The 18285-nt window shown below is 63.5% G+C and overlaps 3 protein-coding genes across 7 annotated transcripts; 2 read left to right on the top strand and 1 right to left on the bottom strand.

The window, feature by feature from the left end:
- Positions 1-365: 365 nt before the first annotated feature.
- On the top strand, positions 366-13177 carry PPFIA3 (PTPRF interacting protein alpha 3). Of its 5 annotated transcripts, none has more exons than XM_061469819.1 (29): positions 366-595; positions 2366-2601; positions 2850-2951; positions 3530-3694; positions 3840-3914; positions 4026-4100; positions 4253-4453; positions 4720-4866; positions 4953-5087; positions 5230-5313; positions 5483-5614; positions 5747-5809; positions 5897-5976; positions 6151-6292; positions 6633-6790; positions 7107-7365; positions 7490-7632; positions 7899-8044; positions 8554-8647; positions 8847-8928; positions 9540-9740; positions 10220-10282; positions 10391-10417; positions 10863-11038; positions 11506-11603; positions 12162-12337; positions 12423-12491; positions 12577-12736; positions 13113-13177. In XM_061469819.1, the coding sequence occupies exons 2-29, from the start codon at positions 2371-2373 to the stop codon at positions 13169-13171; spliced, it is 3543 nt and encodes a 1180-aa protein (XP_061325803.1). In that variant the 5' UTR covers positions 366-595; positions 2366-2370; the 3' UTR covers positions 13172-13177. The 5 variants fall into 5 exon arrangements, with proteins under 5 accessions (XP_061325803.1, XP_061325804.1, XP_061325805.1 ...); XM_061469820.1 differs by having other exon boundaries at positions 6166-6292; XM_061469821.1 differs by lacking the exon at positions 10391-10417.
- Positions 13178-13962: 785 nt separating this feature from the next.
- On the bottom strand, positions 13963-16251 carry LOC133277704 (sarcoplasmic reticulum histidine-rich calcium-binding protein-like). Its single transcript, XM_061469831.1, has 6 exons — positions 15489-16251; positions 15323-15399; positions 15060-15119; positions 14927-14981; positions 14131-14167; positions 13963-14036 (listed from the first exon to the last, which is right to left on the bottom strand). Exons 1-6 carry the CDS (start codon positions 16249-16251, stop codon positions 14000-14002), a joined length of 1029 nt encoding a protein of 342 aa, XP_061325815.1. The 3' UTR covers positions 13963-13999.
- A 476-nt stretch (positions 16252-16727) lies between these two features.
- LOC133277705 (lutropin subunit beta-like) lies at positions 16728-17968 on the top strand. The gene is made up of 3 exons (XM_061469832.1): positions 16728-16742; positions 16997-17233; positions 17732-17968. The coding sequence occupies exons 1-3, from the start codon at positions 16728-16730 to the stop codon at positions 17966-17968; spliced, it is 489 nt and encodes a 162-aa protein (XP_061325816.1).
- Positions 17969-18285: the final 317 nt, after the last annotated feature.

Consider the following 18285-nt stretch of genomic DNA (forward strand, 5'->3'; position numbering starts at 1 on the left):
TTGTGCCATCACCATGCCAACAGGAGGATGGGGGGATCCCGTCTCCATGGAAACACACGGAGGGGGTGGAGCGTCTCCATAGAGACCGCGCGGGGGGGGGGGGGGGGGGGAAACGGACCAGTCTCCATGGCAACCCGAGGGGGGAGGAGGAGGATGGGGGAGTGTCACTTTCTCCATGGCAACCCTCATACCACCCGATGACATCACCCCAGCTCTGGTCCCGCCCCCTTCTGCCTCCCATTGGCTGCTGGAGCCGCCGCTCCCTCTCTCCCCTCCCACCCTGTTAGGGGGCGGAGCTTGAGGCTCCGCTGGGCCTCAGGGCTCGCTTCCATTGGTGGATGCCTCTGTCCGTCAGCGCCGCTCTTAAAGGGCCCGCGCAGCCTTTGCGGAGCCGGCCGCGGGGGGGGGGGGGGCTCCTTCGGTACCCGGAGGGGGGGGGCGGCGGCGGGGGCCGCGGGGCTCGGGCGGGCCCGGAGAGCGGCGGGGGCCGGTAACGGGGATTGAACGGGCAACGGCCAACAACCCCCCCCGGGGCCCCCTCCCCACCGGGCCGCAGCCTTCAGCTGGAGTTGCCGCAGCGCCCATCGCAGCGCAGGTAAGAGCCGGGCCTGAGCCCCCCCGCACCGGGCATCACCACCGCCATCACACACCCCCCACTGCATCCCCATCACCCCCCCACTGCATCCCCATCACACCCCCGGCATCCCCATCCCCACCACTCCCCCACTGCATCCCCATCCCCATCACACCCCCCTGCCATTGCATCCTACAGAGCATCCCACATCCTCCCCCATTGCATCCCAAATCCCACCCCACTGCCTCCCCATTGACATCCCCATTTACCCTCCTATTGCACCCCACCATCCCTCATTGCCCCCCATTAACCCTCTCCATTGACCCCACATTCTATCCCATTGATCATCCCATTGCACCCCAGCATCCCCACATTGACTCCCTATTGACATCTCCATTGACATCCCTTTTGACCCCCACACTGACCCTTCCATTAACCCCTTCCATTGACCCTCATTGCACCCCACATCCCATCCCATTGCCCCCACATTGCACCCCAGCATGCCCTCATTGACCCCAACATAGAGCTACCCATTGATCCTCCCACTGCACCCCAGCATCCACCTCATTGCCCCTCCAATTGCCCCCCCATTGCCCCCACATCCCATTCCACTGACCACTCCATTGCATCCTATTGCACCTCCCAATGTTACCCCCCAAGCCACCTTGCACCCCCCATTCCATCCCCAGTGCACCCCTTCACCCCCACTTTTACCCTTCTCCACCAATTGCAACCCCAAACTCCACATTACACCCCTAATTCCCCCCCACCCCTGACCCTGAGGTCCTAAACCCTCCATTGCACACCCCATTGTCCCCCATTGCCTCCTATTGCCACTCATTGCACCTTATTGCGCTCCCCTTGCACACTCACTGCATCCCCCATTGCATTCTTATTGCCCCCCTTGTTGCTCCCCATTGCACTTTATTGCACCCCAGTTCTCCCCATTGCACTTCCCCATTTCATCCCCCATTGCACCCCCACATGCCGTGTGTCGGGTGACAAACACCATCCCAATGCAGGCGGGTGCAGGCAGGTACAGGCAGGGGGCTGTGCCAGGTGTCGGTGACACCATCCCATTGCAGGAAGGTACAGGCAGGGTCATGTGCTGGGTGTTGGATGGCACCCGTCCCATACTGTGGTGCAGGCAGGGTACAGGCAGGGTGATACAGGAGGTACAGGGCCCTGTGTAAGGTGCTGATGTGACCCCATGTGTCAGGCAAAGCTCTGGGTCAGGGTGATGTGTTGAGTGACCCCATCCTGATGCAGGCAGGATGGTGTGTGAGGTGCTGCCTGTGCTGTCACGTGTGTGCTGTCACGTGTGTGACGCCCCACGTGCCCCGCAGGCAGGATGATGTGCGAGGTGCGGTCACATGTATGCTGTCACGTGGTGGTGTCCCACGTGCCCCGCAGGCAGGACAATGCGCGAGGCGCTGCCTGTGCTGTCGCGTGTGTGACGCCCCACGTGCCCCGCAGGCAGGATGATGTGCGAGGCGCTGCCTGTGCTGTCGTGTGTGTGACGCCCCACGTGCCCCGCAGGCAGGATGATGTGCGAGGCGCTGCCTGTGCTGTCGTGTGTGTGACGCCCCACGTGCCCCGCAGGCAGGATGATGTGCGAGGCGCTGCCTGTGCTGTCACGTGTGTGACGCCCCACGTGCCCCGCAGGCAGGACGATGTGCGAGGCGCTGCCTGTGCTGTCACGTGTGTGACGCCCCACGTGCCCCGCAGGCAGGATGATGTGCGAGGTGCTGCCTGTGCTGTCACGTGTGTGACGCCCCACGTGCCCCGCAGGCAGGATGATGTGCGAGGTGCTGCCCACCATCAGCGAGGACGCGCGGCGCGGGTCGGGCGCGCCCGAGGACCCGGGGCTGGAGCCGCTCATGGTGCAGATGCTGCGGGAGCGGGAGCGGCTCCTGGACACGCTGCGGGACACGCAGGACGCGCTGGCCACGGCGCAGCTGCGCATGCGCGACCTGGCTCACGAGAAGGAGCTGCTGCAGCGCCAGCTCGCGTGCGCGCTGCCTCAGGTGGGCGGGGCCTCAGGGGGGGCGGGGCTTTCGGATGTGCGCGGCGGTGGTCGGTAGGTGAAGGGGCGGGTACTCGGGGGGGGGGGGGGAGGGAGTCGGAGGGCGGGGTAAAATGGTTGTGGCCAATGGAAAGGTGTGGCTAACGGAGGGGGTGGAGCCAGATGCCAGGTTGTTGGATGGGTGGAGATAAGAGAAGGGGGCGTGGCTTAGTTGGGGTGTGGTCCGTGACCCCTCCATGGCCGCCCCAGGAGCTGGCGGCGCTGACCAAGGAGCTGAACCTGTGTCGGGAGCAGCTGCTGGAGAGGGAGGAAGAGATCGGGGAGCTCAAAGCCGAGAGGAACAACACCCGGGTGAGGCCTCGTGTCCCATAGCCCCTGTCCCATGTCCCGTAGCTCATATCCCATATCCCATACGCCATATCCGATATCCCACACCCCATAGCCCCTATCCCACAGCCCATAGCCCCTATCCCATGTCCCGTAGCTCATATCCCATACCCCATATCCCACACCCCATATCCCCTATCCCACAGCCCATAGCCCCTGTCCCATGTCCTGTAGCTCATATCCCATACCCCATATCCCATATCCCACAGCCCATAGCCCCTATCCCACAGCCCATAGCCCCTGTCCCATGTCCCGTAGCTCATATCCCATACCCCATATCCCATATCCCACAGCCCATAGCCCCTATCCCACAGCCCATAGCCCCTATCCCATGTCCCATAGCTCATATCCCATACCCCATATTCCATATCCCACACTCCATAGCCCCTATCCCACACCCCATAGCCCCTATCCCATGTCCCGTAGCTCATATCCCATACCCCATATCCCATATCCCACACCCCATAGCCCCTATCCCACACCCCATAGCCCCTATCCAACAGCCCATAGCCCCTATCCCATAGCCCATGTCCATGTCCCAGCTGCTCCTGGAGCACCTCGAGTGCCTGGTGTCCCGCCACGAGCGCTCCCTGCGGATGACGGTGGTCAAGCGCCAGGCACAGTCCCCTGCTGGCGTCTCCTCCGAGGTCGAGGTGCTCAAAGCCCTCAAGTCCCTCTTTGAGCACCACAAGGCCCTCGATGAGAAGGTGGGTGCTGGGGGGTGGTGGCTCTTTGGGGCTCCCAAGGGGTCTAAAGAGGGTGCTGAGAGGTCGTGGTAGTCCCAGATGGGACCTGGAGGCACCCAAAGGGGAGGGTCCTGGTGCTTGGGTCACCCCACGCTGTTCTCAGCAGGTCCGGGAGAGGCTGCGGGTGGCTCTGGAGCGAGTGGCCGTGCTGGAGGAGGAGCTGGAGGTCTCCAACCAGGAGGTGGGGTGACAATGCAGAGGGGTGTCTCCATGGTGGAGTCACCCCATGGATGGATGTCCTCATGTCCCCATACCCCATATCCATACCCATACCTGTGTCCATGTCCCGCAGGCTCTGTCCCTACGGGAGCAGCTCTCCCGGCAGCGGTCCGGCCTGGAGGATGTGCCCAGCGATGGGGACATCCCGGTACGAAGGGCGATAGGTTGTACCCCCTGAAAGGCCTAAGGGGAGACTTTGAGGTTTGGGGGTACTATGGGTGGGGGTGAGGGGGGTCAATGTTTTGGGTCCCCCCATGGCCCTTATTACCCCCATTGTCTCTATTACCCTGTTGCCTGCAGGCCCTGGGTGAGGGCCGGCGCCGGGAGCTGGAGCTAGAGGCGTCGCTGTGCCGGCAGCGTGCCGTGGCTGTGGCACAGCGGGAGCGCGCGGCTGCTATGAGCCGGCAGCTGGCCCGGCTGCAGGATGAGGCGGCCGCGGCCCAGCGTGAGCTCACACGTGCCCAGGAGAGCGGTGCCAAACTGCAGAGGGACCTCAAGGAGGTGAGCGATGCGGCGGAAATGGGGTGATAATGGGCTTAAAGTGGGGGGAAATGGGGACAAAATGCAGCACCCCCAACCCAGACGTGGTTCCAGGCTGTCCCCATCCCTGTGATGTCCTTTGCCCCATCCCATCCACGGCCCTGTCCACATCCCATCTCCATCCTTGTCTCTGCCCCACCTTCTCTCCGGCCCACCTCTCTCCCTGTCCCCCTGTCCCCATATCCCCATGTTCCCATACCCCACAACCCCACAACCCCATGTGCCAGGCGCTGGCACAGCGGGAAGACATGGAGCAGCGCATCGCCACGCTGGAGAAGCGGTACCTGAGCGCCCAGCGCGAGGCCACGTCCCTGCACGATGCCAACGACCGCCTGGAGAATGAGCTGGCCAGCAAGGACTCCCTCTACAGACAGGTGGGGTGGTCATGGCATGGGGCCACCATGGGGACTTCAGCATTGGGACACCCCCCGCTGAGCCCTCCATGTTCCCCCATGTGCAGAGCGAGGAGAAGGGGCGACAGCTGCAGGAGTGGCTGGAAGATGCCAAGGCCAAGCTCCAGCAGACGCTGCAGAAGGCCGAGACCCTGCCTGAGATCGAGGCCCAGCTGGCCCAGAGGGTGGCAGCACTTACCAAGGTGGCACAGGGGACATGGGGGGTGAAGGGTCCTGGTGGGGCTTGGGGGGTGCGCTGATGTTCCCTGTACCCCATACCCCATATCCCATAACCCATATCACATGTCCCATATTCCATATCCCATATCCACATCCCATTCCCAGGCTGAGGAACGCCATGGGAACTTTGAGGAGCGGCTCCGGCAGCTTGAGGCCCAACTGCAGGAGAAGAACCAGGAGCTGCAGCGGGTGCGAGATGGGAACCCTCCAATTCTCCAATTGGGACTTCCCCCCATACAGGGACCTGGGGGGGGGGGGTGTGCTGAGGGAGCTCAAGGGATACATAGGGGGATTTGGGGGGTCACTGGGGGAGTCAGTAGCGAGGGTCACCATTGCCTGGTTTTGGGGCTTCCCCCAGGCCCGGCAGCGGGAGAAGATGAACGATGAGCACAACAAGAGGCTCTCAGAGACCGTGGACCGGCTCCTGAGCGAGTCCAACGAGCGGCTCCAGCTCCACCTCAAGGAGCGCATGGGAGCGCTGGAGGAGAAGGTGGGGGCAATGGGTGCTGTTAAAGGTTCTGATGGGCTTTGGGGTGTCCTGGGGGTGTCCTGTATACCTGGGAGTGCCCCCAGCTCATTCTGGGGCTCTCCCATCCCCTGAACCCCCATAATCCCTACCCAGAACTCACTGAGTGAAGAAATCGCCAACATGAAGAAGCTGCAGGACGAGCTGCTGCAGAACAAGGTCTGGGAGGGGTCAATGGGGGTCTGGGGGGGGTCAATGGGAGTCTTGGGGGGTCCCCATCACTGACCCCTCCCCAACACCCCCCAGGAGCAGCTCCTGGCTGAGATGGAGCGGATGCAGCTGGAGCTCGACCAGCTCCGGGGGCGTCCCACATCCTCCTACTCCAGGTACCACTGTGACACCCCCCCCCCCAGTTACCCCTGCATATGGGACCTCCCATATGGGACCCCACAATGGGACCCCTCCAATGGAGACCCCCCCATATGGGACTCCCCCTAACGTGTCTCTGGGGCCCGGGGGGGGGGCGCGCTCCCCCCCCGGACTCCTCCCGTACCCCCCAGGTCCCTGCCCGGCAGTGCCCTCGAGCTGCGATACCCCCAGAGCCCCGCCGGGGGCCCCCCCCTGGAGCCCTACGGCCCCGCCGCGCCCCCCCGCCGCTCACGCAAGGGGCGCTGGGCCCCCCCCATGGAGGACGCTACCAAGGTGTGTGTGTGGGGGTGTTCTGGGGCGTCTTCAGGGCCGGCGGGGGTCCGCGAGTCCCTTTGTCACCCTGGCCCCAGTGGCTGTAGGGCCTGGCGCTGACCATGGTCCTGTCCCTGTGCCCGTCCTCATCCCATTCCCACACCATTCCCTATCCCTATCCTGTTTTCATCCTATCCCCATCCTCACCTTCATTCTTATCCCTATCACTCCCCATTCCCACTCATTTCTTGTCCCCATCCCATCCTCATCCTCATCCTATCTCACCCCATTCCAACCCAATTCCTGTCCCCATCCCATCCCCATTCCCTGCCTCATTCCTTGTTCCATCCCCTCCCGGCAGGGCTCGGATTGGGATCTGGTCCCGCCGGAGCCGGCCGACGGCTCGGACGAGGAGGGCGCGGCGGGTGGGGGGGACCTGTCCCCCGGCGCCCATCCGGACGTGCAGACGCTCGCGGTGCTGCTGCAGGAGCAGCTGGAGGCCATCAACAAGGAGATCAAGTGCGGGGGGGCCCCAAAGTGGGAGGGACCCCGAAACCGGGGGTGGGACGACACCCCGTAGGGACAACAAATCACGGGGGGAGGGGGCACAAGACACGGGGGGGTTCCCCAAACACGGGGACACCCAGGAGGGACACCCCCGCGGACCCCAAAATCCACGGAACCTCCCCCAAGGGATGCCCCAAAAGTGTGGGTGTCAACAGGGGGCAATGGGGTTGCAATGGGGACACTGGGGGGCAAAGGGGGGGGAGGTCTGTCTGCAATGGGGGTCAACGGAGCTGAGGCCCCCCCTTTCCCATCGCTCCCCCCATCCCAGGCTGATCCAGGAGGAGAAGGAGTGCACGGAGCTGCGCGCGGAGGAGCTCGAGAGCCGGGTCGGGGGGGGGCCGCTGGACGGGACCCCCCCCACCAGCGCGGGGCGCTACCGAGGAGGGGGAGGGGGAGGCGGAGGGGGCGGGGCTGGGGGCGGGGCCTCGCTGCCCCCCTCCCTCACCAGCTCCACCCTGGCCAGCCCCTCCCCCCCCAGCAGCGGCCGCTCCACGCCCCGCCCCGCCCCCCCCAGCCCCGCCCGCGAGGTCCGTGACACCCCTCCCCCCCCGAAGAGACCAAATGGTGGGGGGACCCCATTAATGGCACCCAAAACGGGGGGTGTTTCGGGACCCCCCCAAATCACGTCCTTGTGTCCTCCCCTCCCCCCAGAACCATGTCCCCAGGGAGGAGCCGCGGGGGGTGGAGGAGAAGGGGCCGAGTCCCGGGGACCCCTCCGGCCCCCCCCGAACCCCCCGAGCGGAGCGGGGGCCCCCCCCCTCGGCGCTGGAAGAGGGGCGAGAGCCACGGGTGGGGTGAGTTGAGGCGGTGTGGGTCCATAGTGGGGTGCTGAGGGTACCACATTGGGGTTCTGGGTGGGGCCTATGGGTCATACTGGGGTGTGTGTGGGTCCCATGGGGTGATATTGGGGTGCGGGGGGGGCATGGGTCATATTGGGGTGCATGGGGACGGTCCTTTTCGTTGGTCTCTTTCACCCCATGGGGGGGGTTCCGGGAGGGTTCCAGGGGGTGTCCGGGGGTGCCGGTGGGTGCAGCCGGTGGGTGCCCCCCCCCGTTCCCAGGCTGGTCCCCGAGGCCCCAGGCCCCCCCCCGGACCCCCTGCACAAGACCCCCAAGAAGAAAAGCATCAAATCCTCCATCGGGCGCCTCTTCGGCAAGAAGGAGAAGGGGCGGCTCGGCCCCCCACCGCGGGACGCGGCTCCCCTCGGTGCGACCCCCACCCCCGAGCACCCTATAGGGAGCCCTATAACCCCCATCCCATAGGGATCCCCCCATAGCACCCTATAGAGACTCCCATAAACCCACCCTATAGGGACCCCCTCATAGTACCCAGGGGAGCCCCAAAAGCCCCACCCCAAAGGGACCCTTCCACATCTGGGTACCCCAAGCCCCCATCCCATAGGGACCCCTATATATAGGTGACCCCCATAACCCCCCCCCCCCAATGGACTCCTCACATCCGGGGTCCCAATAACCCCCCTCCCAAGGGACCCCCATATCTGGATACCCTGATCCCCCCCAATGGGCCCGCCCCCCCGTCCAGGTACCTCATTACCCCCATGCCACAGGGACACTGCCCAGGGGGGGCCCACTGCTGGAGGCACCCCAAAACTCCACCCCATAGGGACCCCCACACCTGGCCACCCTGTTACCCTCCCCATAGCACCCATGTGTCCCTGTATCTTGGAGGCTCTCACCCTGTGTCCTCCCCCCCAGCCGGGACCCCCTCGGAGGAGCTGGGTCCCCCCGATGCGCTGGGCCTGGCCAAGCTGCCAGGGGCCGTGGACAAGGACCGGCGGAGCAAGAAAAAGTGAGGGGGAGGGCAAGATTTGGGGTGCTGGGGGGGGCAGGGGTTATGGAGGTGCCTGTAGAGGAGTCTGGGGGTGGAATTGGGGGCTTTTGGGGTGATTGGGGCACTTTGGGGGGCAAGTTAGGGGGTTGGGGGGGCCTGGGTGCAAGGGGGGTTCTGTGGGGGCAATGGGGGTCCCCAACCTCTGCTCCCCCCCAAGGCACGAGCTACTGGAGGAGGCCTGCCGGCAGGGCCTGCCCTTCGCTGCCTGGGACGGGCCCACGGTGGTGTCATGGCTGGAGGTGAGGAGGGACCGGTACCGAGCGGGAGGTGCCGGCACCGGGGACCCCAAGGGGACACCGGGAGGGGGCAGCGCGCACCACAGTGCACGGGGGTGCTCCGGGTATTGGGGTACGGACCACGATGGGATGACCTGGATGTTCTCCCCCCGCCCCGGTTGTGGGTGGGGGATGCACGGGTGACCCGGATGTTGGAGGGGTTATCACGGCATGGAGTTACTCGGATGTACCACTATGGGGGGGGGGGGGGGGGGTGTTTAAGGGTGGTGACTCAGATGTGGTGACCCCATCTCCTCGTGCTTCCCCCCCGTTGGCATGTGTGGGTGTTTGGGTGATCCTGTCTATAGCGGTGGGGTCCTGAGGTGGGGTGTGCTCCCGTGTACACCCCCATCATTCGTGTCCTGGGTGGGCATGCCCAGGGTGACCCGGATGTTGGTTGGGTACCTCCCAGGTGATAACCCGGATGTTGGGCTTGGTTACCATAGTGAGCAGTGCCCCGGATGCTTTGGATTGTACCACTGCGTAGAGAGGGGTCCCCTGCCTCATGGCATATCGTGGTGGCTCTATCCCGCTATGGGTGATAACCTTGATGCTGTGCCCGTTCTCCCCCGCAGCTGTGGGTGGGCATGCCCGCGTGGTACGTGGCGGCGTGCCGCGCCCGGGTGCGCAGCGGCGCGGCGCTGGCGGCGCTGACGGAGCCGGAGCTGCAGCGGGAGCTCGGGATCAGCCACGCTCTGCACCGCCTCAAGCTGCGCCTCGCCGTGCAGGAGATGGTGTCCCTCACGAGCCCCGCCGCGGCGCAGCCCCCGCCCAGGGTCCGTGGCACCGGCCCAGGGGGCCGGCAGCGGGGCGCGGAGGGGGCTTTGGGGGCGTTTGGAGGCGCTTTGGGGGTGATTGGGGGGATCTGGAAGGGGATTTAGGGGTGGTTATGGGGTTGGGGGGGGGCTGAGGGGGTTTGGAGCATCTGAAGGGGCTTTGGGGGTGATGGGGGGGGGGGGGGGTTGGGATCCCCTGGGGAGGTTTTTCGGGGGTTCTCACAAGGCGTTTTGCACAAGGGATTTGTACGGGGGGGGGGGGGGTTGGCACCCCCTTGGGGAATGGGAGGGGTTTGCACAGGGGTTTTACCTGGAGGTGCGGCAGACGGGACCAGAGCAGGTTTGCACCGGGGGGGGGGGGGGGGGGGGGGGGCTGATTATCACCATGGGGTTGGCACCAGGGGCCTTGCACAAACACCTCGTGCGGGCAGAGGAGGTCTCGGGGGGGGGGCCTTGACACGTGTTTGTAACCCCCCCAGTCCTCGGGCAACGTGTGGGTGACTCACGAGGAGATGGAGTCGCTGACGGCCACCACCAAACCGGTGAGCGGGAGCCCTTGTGGGCCCTCGTGCAGTGCACAAGGACTGGGGTGAGGGGTGGGAGATGTCGTCCCCCCCCTAACGCCTCTGCCCCCCCCCAACCGCTGCCAGGAGACCAGAGAGATCAGCTGGGAGCAGGTACGGGGCTTGCACGAGGGGCTGTGGGGGAACGCGGGCCCATATCCGAGGGTCCTGGCAGGGATAAGGGGGTGGTGGAAAGGTCCTATCAGGTCTATAGAGGAGTTTAAGTTAAGGTCTTGTCAGGTCTATAGGGGATTATGTTAAGGTCCTGGCAGGTGTATAGAAAATCATAATGGGGTCCTGGCAGGGTTATGGGTGGGCTGAACCACAGGAAGGTCCTGTCAGGTCTATAGAGGAGTCAAGGCAGGGTCTGTCAGGTCCATAGTAGCTTCTAGTGAGGTCCTGTAGGATGCATAGAGGATCCCTGGCAGGTCTATAGGGGTGGATCATAGCCAGGTCCTGGCAGGTCTATAGCGGGGGTAGGTCTCAGCCAGGTCTTGTCAGGTGCATGGTGCCACCAGGGAGGTGGTGGCCCTGTCGTTGCCACGTGGCCTGTCCCCAGATCTTGGCCTATGGGGACATGAACCACGAGTGGGTGGGCAACGAATGGTTGCCCAGCCTGGGGCTGCCTCAGTACCGCAGCTACTTCATGGAGTCCCTGGTGGACGCCCGGATGCTGGATCACCTCAGCAAGAAGGAGCTTCGGGGGCAGCTCAAGATGGTCGACTCCTTCCACCGGTCTGGGGGGGCCCCCAGAGACACCCCAAAATACATTGAGGGGGGTGGGATTGGTCACAAGCAGGGAGGTAACTGGGGGCAAAGGGGGGAAGGGGATGGAGGACCCTCAGTTGGGGAGGGGAGGGGCCGTGGGCTGGGGGATCCCCCTATTGTGACACTGGGACCTCCCAAAGTGACCTCAGGAGACTTTGGGTGACCACTTGACCCCCATATTGTGACCCTGGGACCCCCAGGATCCCCCATGATGACATTGGCACCACTTTAGGCACTTGGGGTGACTCCAGAACCCGTGAATGTGACCCAGTGGCTCCCCAGAGTGACCCCAGCCCCACCCATGGTGACCCATGGAACTGCTGGGACCCCCCCCAGGGTCATGACCCTCAGTTTGACCCCAGCCCTCCCACTGTGACTCTGGGACCCCTTTGGGATGACCCCATCCTATGTGTGTGTTACCCCCCCCGCCACAGTGTGAGCCTCCACTATGGCATCATGTGCCTGAAGCGCCTCAACTACGACCGCAAAGAGTTGGAGCGGAGGCGGGAGGAGAGCCAGGCCCAGAGCACCGGTACAGGGCACTGGGGGGCACTTGAGGGGCAGAGCCAGGCCCAGAGCAGTGGTATGGGGTGTTGGGGGGCACCTGGAGAGCAGAGCCAGGCCCAGAGCACCAGTACAGGGCACTTGGGGGGCAGAGCCAGGCCCAGAGCAACCGGTATGGGGCGTTGGGGGGCACTGGGAGGGCAGAGCCAGGTCCAGAGCCCCAGTACGCGACACTGGGTGGCACCTGGGGGGCAGAGCCAGGTGCAGAGCACCGGTATGGGGCATTGGGGGGCACCTGGGGGGCAGAGCCGGGCCCAGAGCAACCGGTATGGGGGCTGGGGGGCACTGGGAGGGCGGAGTGCCAGGAGACGCCAGGGGGCGCTATGGTGCATCACTGCTGGGCGCTAGGGAGCGCTAAAGGGCGGCATAGCTTGGTGCTATGGGGCGTTGTGGGGCAGTGCCATGGGGTGCATGGGATTTCTATAAGGAGCTGTGGGTCACTATGGGTTGCTATGGGGGTGGCTGTGGGCCACTATGGGTCTCTCTGTGGGTTGCCGTGGGTCGCTATGGCTCCGTGTACCCCCAGACGTGGTGGTGTGGTCCAACGAGCGTGTGAGCACCTGGGTGCAGAGTGTGGGGCTGCGGGAGTTCGCGCGGCACCTGCCAGGCTCCGGCGTCCACGGGGCGCTGCTGGCGCTTGATGACACCTTCGACTGGGCCGACCTGGCGCTGCTGCTGCAGATCCCCACCCAGAACACACAGGTGGGTGTGCGGGGGCACTGGGAGGGGACTGGGGGTTACTGGGGGGCGCTGGTGTCACTGGGTGGTGCTGGTGTCTGTGCTCCAGGCGCGGCAGCTGCTGGAGAAGGAGTTCAGCGCCCTCATCAGTACGGGCACCGACCGGCGCCTGGATGAGGTGAGACCCCCCCCACCATGGGTGCAGCCCCAGGGAGCCCCTGCCATGTGTGACCCCCCCCCTCCCCCCCCGTTTCTCCTCCCAGGATGGGTCGAAGCCTTTCAGTCGCTCCCCGTCCTGGCGGAAGCTGTTCCGGGAGAAGGAGTTGCGGGGAGGGGGGCCCGACCCCGAGATGCTGCCCCCCAACTTCCGAGGGGGACCGCTCAGCACCCCCCCACTGCCTCTGCGCAAGCTGCAGCCTGATGGTGAGTTATGGGGGGGACACATGGGGGATAAGGGGGACTGGAGTGGTAATAGAGGGGTTATAGGGGGGTAATGGGGGGATATGGGAGGGACATGGTGCAGCACTGTGGGTTGCTAAAGTGGAGACATGGGGAGGTAATAGGAGGGATATGGGGGACATGGGGGGGTATATGGAGGTAATGGGGCAGTGGGGGGCTTTAGGGAGATTATAGGGTTGTACTGGGGGAATATAGGAGGATATGGGGGGCTTATGGTATACGGGGGCATAGGAGGGTTATGGGGGGCTTGGAGGGGATATGGGGGGTAATGGGGAGATAATGGGCTGCAGAGTTGTGTCACATGATCTTATTCCGCCTTGCTCCCCCCCCCCCCCCGCAGGTAACTCGCTGCCCCCACAGAGGGGGGACGGGGTCTCGGTGCGGACGTACTCATGTTAACGGTGAGAGAGGGACAGAAATGGGGGGAGCTTAAAATAACGGAGGGAAGGTTCTAGGTAGTTAATGGGGAGGAAGGAGTGAGGGGTTGCTATTTTGGGTCCCCCCTCACTTTTCACCCCCCTATTTCTAGGTGCCCTCTAGTGATGGATGAAGCCTGTTGGGGGGGACTGCCAAAGTCACCCACCCAGAATCACCCTTCCCCCTCAATATGGGGTGTCAGGGGGGTATTTGCGGGCCTTGAGCCTCGTGTTTTTGGTTCTGCTGCTATGAATGGGGGGGGGAAGTTGGGGGTCCCCCCCTCCCGAACCTACAACAGTGACACCCCCCCCCAACCCACCCCCCTCTTTTTAATGGCCTCCTTTTGGGGGGGGGGGAGGGGTGGGGGGTGCATGGAACAAATAAAAATGGGGGAACCCCCCCCAACCATGAGTTTGTGGCTTTGACCCCGCTTTGACCCTGTAGACCCCAGGACCCCCATTTTCCCCCTAATTCATCCTATAGACTCCCCTCAAACCCCTCAGACTCCCCTCTAAATCCCCCTCTACACCCCCAGAACGTCCTCTTTGATCCTATAGACACCCTGGAACCACTCAGGACCCTCCAGTGGACCCTATAGACTCGCAGGACCCCCTTCATTCACCCTATAGCCCCCCCCCAACCCCCAATTTTCCCTATAGCCCCCCCCATGGTTCTCTGATATATCGGCATCACTTCAGACCTTTTATTTTCAGCCCCCACCCACTTTGGGGGGCACACTGGTATGCAGGGAGACAAATGACTGCAATGGGAGGTATGTGTGTCCCCCCCAAAAGCCCCCCCTAAATCCATTCAGGCCTCTGGTACCTCAAAGAAGCTGGAGAGGGACCTGGATGGGGGCACAAAGGGGGTTAAACTGGGGAGGGGACACCCCAAAATGGGTGCAGGGAGGGTTTGGAGGGGATTTGGGGGGGGGCACTTACTGCAGGAAGGCCCCTGAGAGCTCATCCACGAGGCTGCCTGGAAGGGAAAAGTGGGGTTGGGAGGTGTCAGGGAGCCCCAGAATGGGTGTAAGGGGAGGGTTCTTTGGGGGGGGGGGGGGTGCGGGGGTGGTGTCTTGAACATCCTTATGGGGGCTTGGGGGGGGGGGTCTTGGGGGCTTTTGGACCACCTAAATGGGGCTAAAGGAGGGCTTGAGAGCTATAGACTGTTGGGGGGGTTCTAGAGAGGGTGTACTGGGGGTTTGGGATCCCCCCTATGGGGTTTGGGGGGGTTTGGGGGTCTTGGATCTCTCTGGGAATGAAGGGGGATTTTAAGTGGGAGGGTCCTGGACTGCTATGGGTCTAAGGGGGTGTTGGGGAGGTGTTGGACCCCCAAAAGGGGGTGGGGAGGTATTTGAGTGGGGTCTGGGGGAGGTTATGGGGTGTTGGGGGAGGTTCTATGGGGGTGTAAGAGGGTTTTGGACCCTCCCAAATGGGGCTGGAGGGGCTGGGGGGGGGTGCCTGGAACCACCCATAGGGGCAAATGGAGGGGTTTGGGGGGGTCCTGGACTCTCCTATGGAGATAAGGGGGAAGGGGTTGGGGGGATCAGAGGGGGGTTTAGACCCTCAAATGAATCGGGGTGCTCTTGGGGTACTGGAGGGTTTCAGAGGGTCTGGGGGGGTGGGGGAGGGGCTTTAGGATGGTTCTGGACCCCCCGATGCAGCTGGAAGGGGGTTTTGGGGTGGGTCAAGGGGTTGGGGGGTCGCGGGAGGTATTTTGGGGTGCAGGGTGTCTCACCAGGCTGGCAGGCTGTGTCACACAGGAGGGGACACAGGTAACAGAACTGGCAGCCCTAGGGGGGCACAGGGGGGCATCAATAGGGGTGCAAATGGAGCGTAATGGGGCCGGGGGGGGTTGGGTTTGGAGTTACCTCACACTGCGGACAGGACTCTCCCTCGGCACAGGGACAGTTACTGCAGTGCTTGCAGCGCTGGAAATCGGGGGGGGTCAGAAGGAGTCCAACACCCCAGTGGGTCCCGACCACCCCTTTGGTACCCCACAACCCCCACTTTAATGCCCTTAAGTCCCCATTGTGTTCTCAGCCTCCTCCCCCAGGGTGTCCCCCCCTTTTGGGCTGCCCCCCATCGTGGGAGTGGGATCAGGATTGTGTAGTTTCTCCCCCTGCCCCATTACCTTGCATAAGGTGCAGTAGCGGCAGATGGAGCCAGGCTGGTAGTGGCCTTCGTTCTCCTCCTCCTCCTCCTCACTCCCTGTTAATGGGGGGTGGTAATGGGGGGTGTTATCCTATATTTGGGGTGTCCCCCCACTTATAGCACCCATTGACATCCCATGGCCTGACCTTCATCCTCTTTGGAGGAGGCATCATCATCATCTTCATCATCATCTTCATCCTCCTCCTCCTTGGAGCTGGGGGGGTCACCATGGCCATGGGGGCGCTGGCCTTCATTGCCATGGTGATGGTGGCTTTCATCATCATCCCCGTGGTGATGGTGGCCTTCATCTTCATCATCATGGAGGTGGCTGGAGTGGTCCTGAGGAGGAGGATGAAGGTTGGAGCCTTCATCCCCCCCGTCATGGTTGTGGCCTTCATCATCCCCATGGGGACCATCAGAAGGGTCCTTGTTGCCATGGTGATGATGGAGGTCCCCATGGTGGGGATGATGATGCTCTTCATCACTATGAGGATGATGATGGGGTTCCAGGTTGCCATGGTTATGATGGGGGTCTCCATCACCATGATGGTGACGAGGAGGGGTTCCCCTGTCGCAATGGTGATGAGAGGGCGGTTCCCTGTTGCTGTCAGGATGCTGCTGCTTCTCGTTGCCATGGTGATAACGGAGCTCCCCATCCTCACGGTGGTGGCCTTCCCCGTTGCCATGGTGACAGTGGGTCCCCCCATCGCTAGAGTGATAATGGTGACCAGGGGTTTCCCTGTCACCCCCCTCGTTGCCATAACGACCCCGGGATCCCCCTTCTTCTGCACAGCGATGGGGCTGCTCCCCGTTGCCATGGTGACCATGGGGAGGGGGTTCCCCCCCTGCTTTCACAGCCCCCAACAGCAACAGCCCTAACAACAGCCCCAGGAGCCCGGTCGGGGCCATGGCGGCGGCTGCTGTGAGTGACGGGCCCGGCTGCACACCTCCCCCACCCCCCCGCCCCTCCCCCCTCCCCCATCCACTCCTTCCCCACCCCATAAACACCCACCATGGGGGGGGCAAAGGGGGGATTTGCATATGTATGTATGTGTGTGTGTGGGCAGCACCAGCCCCATAGATCCATTTACAACCCTCCCATGGCAAATGGACTTGCCCCACACTTGGGGGGCAGCCCCGTAAGTGGGATATAAGGGGGGGAGGGTGAGAAATGGGGCTATAAATAGACACTATTAGGGGGAGGGGTCGGTCACACGGTGCTGCAGGGGGTTGTGGGTAATGGGGGGGACGCAGGGACATGCGGGGGCACGAAGGACAGTGGGGGGGTTGGAAGGGGGGGTACTGGCCTTGACTTGGGAAGCAGCCGGGGGTGGGGGTGGGGGATAAAGGGGGTGTCCCCCAAGTGGCAGCAGCCTCACAGCAGGATGGGGGGACCACAGGTGAGTGTGTGGGGCACTTGTGCGGCTCTGGGGGGGAAGATGGGGACTCCCATCCATGGGGCAGATATGGGGTAGGGGCACCCACATCAGTGGGGCAGGAGGAGGCCATGGAGTCCCTCAGCAATAGGGCAGATGTGGGGGAGGGTGATCCCCCATCAATGGGGCAGGAAGAGGCCATGGGTACTCCCATCAATGGGGCAGATGTGGGGCAGGGGGAGTGGCATCTCTGGGTCACTTCTGGGGCTGCTCCATAGGTGCTGGTGCTGGTGCTGCTGACGGGGACCCCCATTGCCTTGGGGACCCCGATTGCCATAGGCAGTCCCATAGCGCTGGAGGGGCCATTGCTTGTGGGAGGCCCCATGGGGAGGGTGGCCATTCCCGAGCGCCCCCCATGTCGCCCCATCAACGTGACAGTGGCCCTGGAGAAGGATGAGTGTCCCCAGTGCCAGGCGGTGACAACTACAGCATGTGGGGGATACTGCAGGACACGGGTAGGACATGGGGCATGGGTTGTGGGATAGGGGATTTGGGACATGGGTTATGTGATATGGGGTATGGGGACACAGGGGTGTATGGGGTCGTTGGCTGTCGGGACATGGGAGGTATGGGGAGATACGGGGTGATGCTGGGGTGCTATGGGGGGGTCCCCATCTCATCCATTCCCCCCATACGGGTCCGTGTATCCCATTCCACTGGGTGCTATGGGGTTGCTATAAGGTTACTAAGGGGTGCTATGGGGGGGTGTCCCTTGTCTCACCCCATCATTTCTCCCCCACAGGAGCAGGTGCACTGCAGCCCGCTGGGTGTTGTGGGGTTCTATGGGTCACTATAGGGCTCCATAGTGTTCTATAAGTATTGCCCCGTGCTCAGGAACCCGTGTACTGCAGCCTGTGTACTGTAGCCCTCTGGGTGGGCGCTGTGGGATGCTATTGAGTTACGATAGGGTTCTATGGGTCACAATAGGGCTCTACGTGTCTCTCTCCCCACAGGAACCCGTGTACCGCAGCCCCCTGGGCACACCGCCCCAGGCCGCCTGCACGTATCAGGGGGTGCGCTACGAGCGGTGGCTGCTCCGGGGCTGCCCGCCCGGCATTGACGCCACCGTCCCAGTGCCGGTGGCACTTGGCTGCCGCTGTGGGCGCTGCCCCATGGCCGCAGCTGACTGCACCGTGCAGGGCCTGGGCCCAGCCTTCTGTGGCGCCCCAGCGGGCTTTGGGCCCCCATGATGGATCCCCCCCGTGCAGTGGTTCCACCCACTATAACGGGATCCCAGTGGGCATGGGACTCAATAAAGGAACCCCTGGGGGGGGGTTTGAGCTTCCATGATGGACACCCCCTTCACTATGGTGTGGTTTTGGCTGCCATAATGGGACCACAGGGGGGTTGGACTCAATAAAAGGACCCCTGGGATGGGTTTGGGAAGCCATTATAGATCCTCCCGCACTGCAGCGTGGTACCGGCCACCATGACAGGACCCTGGGGCGGATTGGCATCAATAAAGAGACTCTCAGGAGGGGCTGAGAGCTGCAAGGAGGGATCCCCC

The sequence above is a fragment of the Pezoporus flaviventris genome, unplaced genomic scaffold, assembly GCF_033815535.1.
Source record: "Pezoporus flaviventris isolate CSIRO_AGI_PZ_B2104156 unplaced genomic scaffold, CSIRO_AGI_Pfla_v1 ptg000061l, whole genome shotgun sequence".
Taxonomy (NCBI): domain Eukaryota; kingdom Metazoa; phylum Chordata; class Aves; order Psittaciformes; family Psittacidae; genus Pezoporus; species Pezoporus flaviventris.

What these genes read in the sequence shown, in the direction of transcription:
- LOC133277704 (XM_061469831.1), bottom strand. Translation starts at nt 16,251, where the DNA reads ATGGCCCCGACCGGGCTCCTGGGGCTGTTGTTAGGGCTGTTGCTGTTG. An exon ending in GCTACTGCACCTTATGCAAG is followed by an intron (nt 15,120 to 15,322) that starts GTAATGGGGCAG and finishes CCCGATTTCCAG; the next exon opens with CGCTGCAAGCACTGCAGTAA. An exon ending in TGACACAGCCTGCCAGCCTG is followed by an intron (nt 14,168 to 14,926) that starts GTGAGACACCCT and finishes TTTCCCTTCCAG; the next exon opens with GCAGCCTCGTGGATGAGCTC.
- PPFIA3 (XM_061469819.1), top strand. Translation starts at nt 2,371, where the DNA reads ATGATGTGCGAGGTGCTGCCCACCATCAGCGAGGACGCGCGGCGCGGG. An exon ending in TCGCGTGCGCGCTGCCTCAG is followed by an intron (nt 2,602 to 2,849) that starts GTGGGCGGGGCC and finishes TGGCCGCCCCAG; the next exon opens with GAGCTGGCGGCGCTGACCAA. An exon ending in AGAACCAGGAGCTGCAGCGG is followed by an intron (nt 5,314 to 5,482) that starts GTGCGAGATGGG and finishes GGCTTCCCCCAG; the next exon opens with GCCCGGCAGCGGGAGAAGAT.
- LOC133277705 (XM_061469832.1), top strand. An exon ending in GGGGATACTGCAGGACACGG is followed by an intron (nt 17,234 to 17,731) that starts GTAGGACATGGG and finishes CTCTCCCCACAG; the next exon opens with GAACCCGTGTACCGCAGCCC.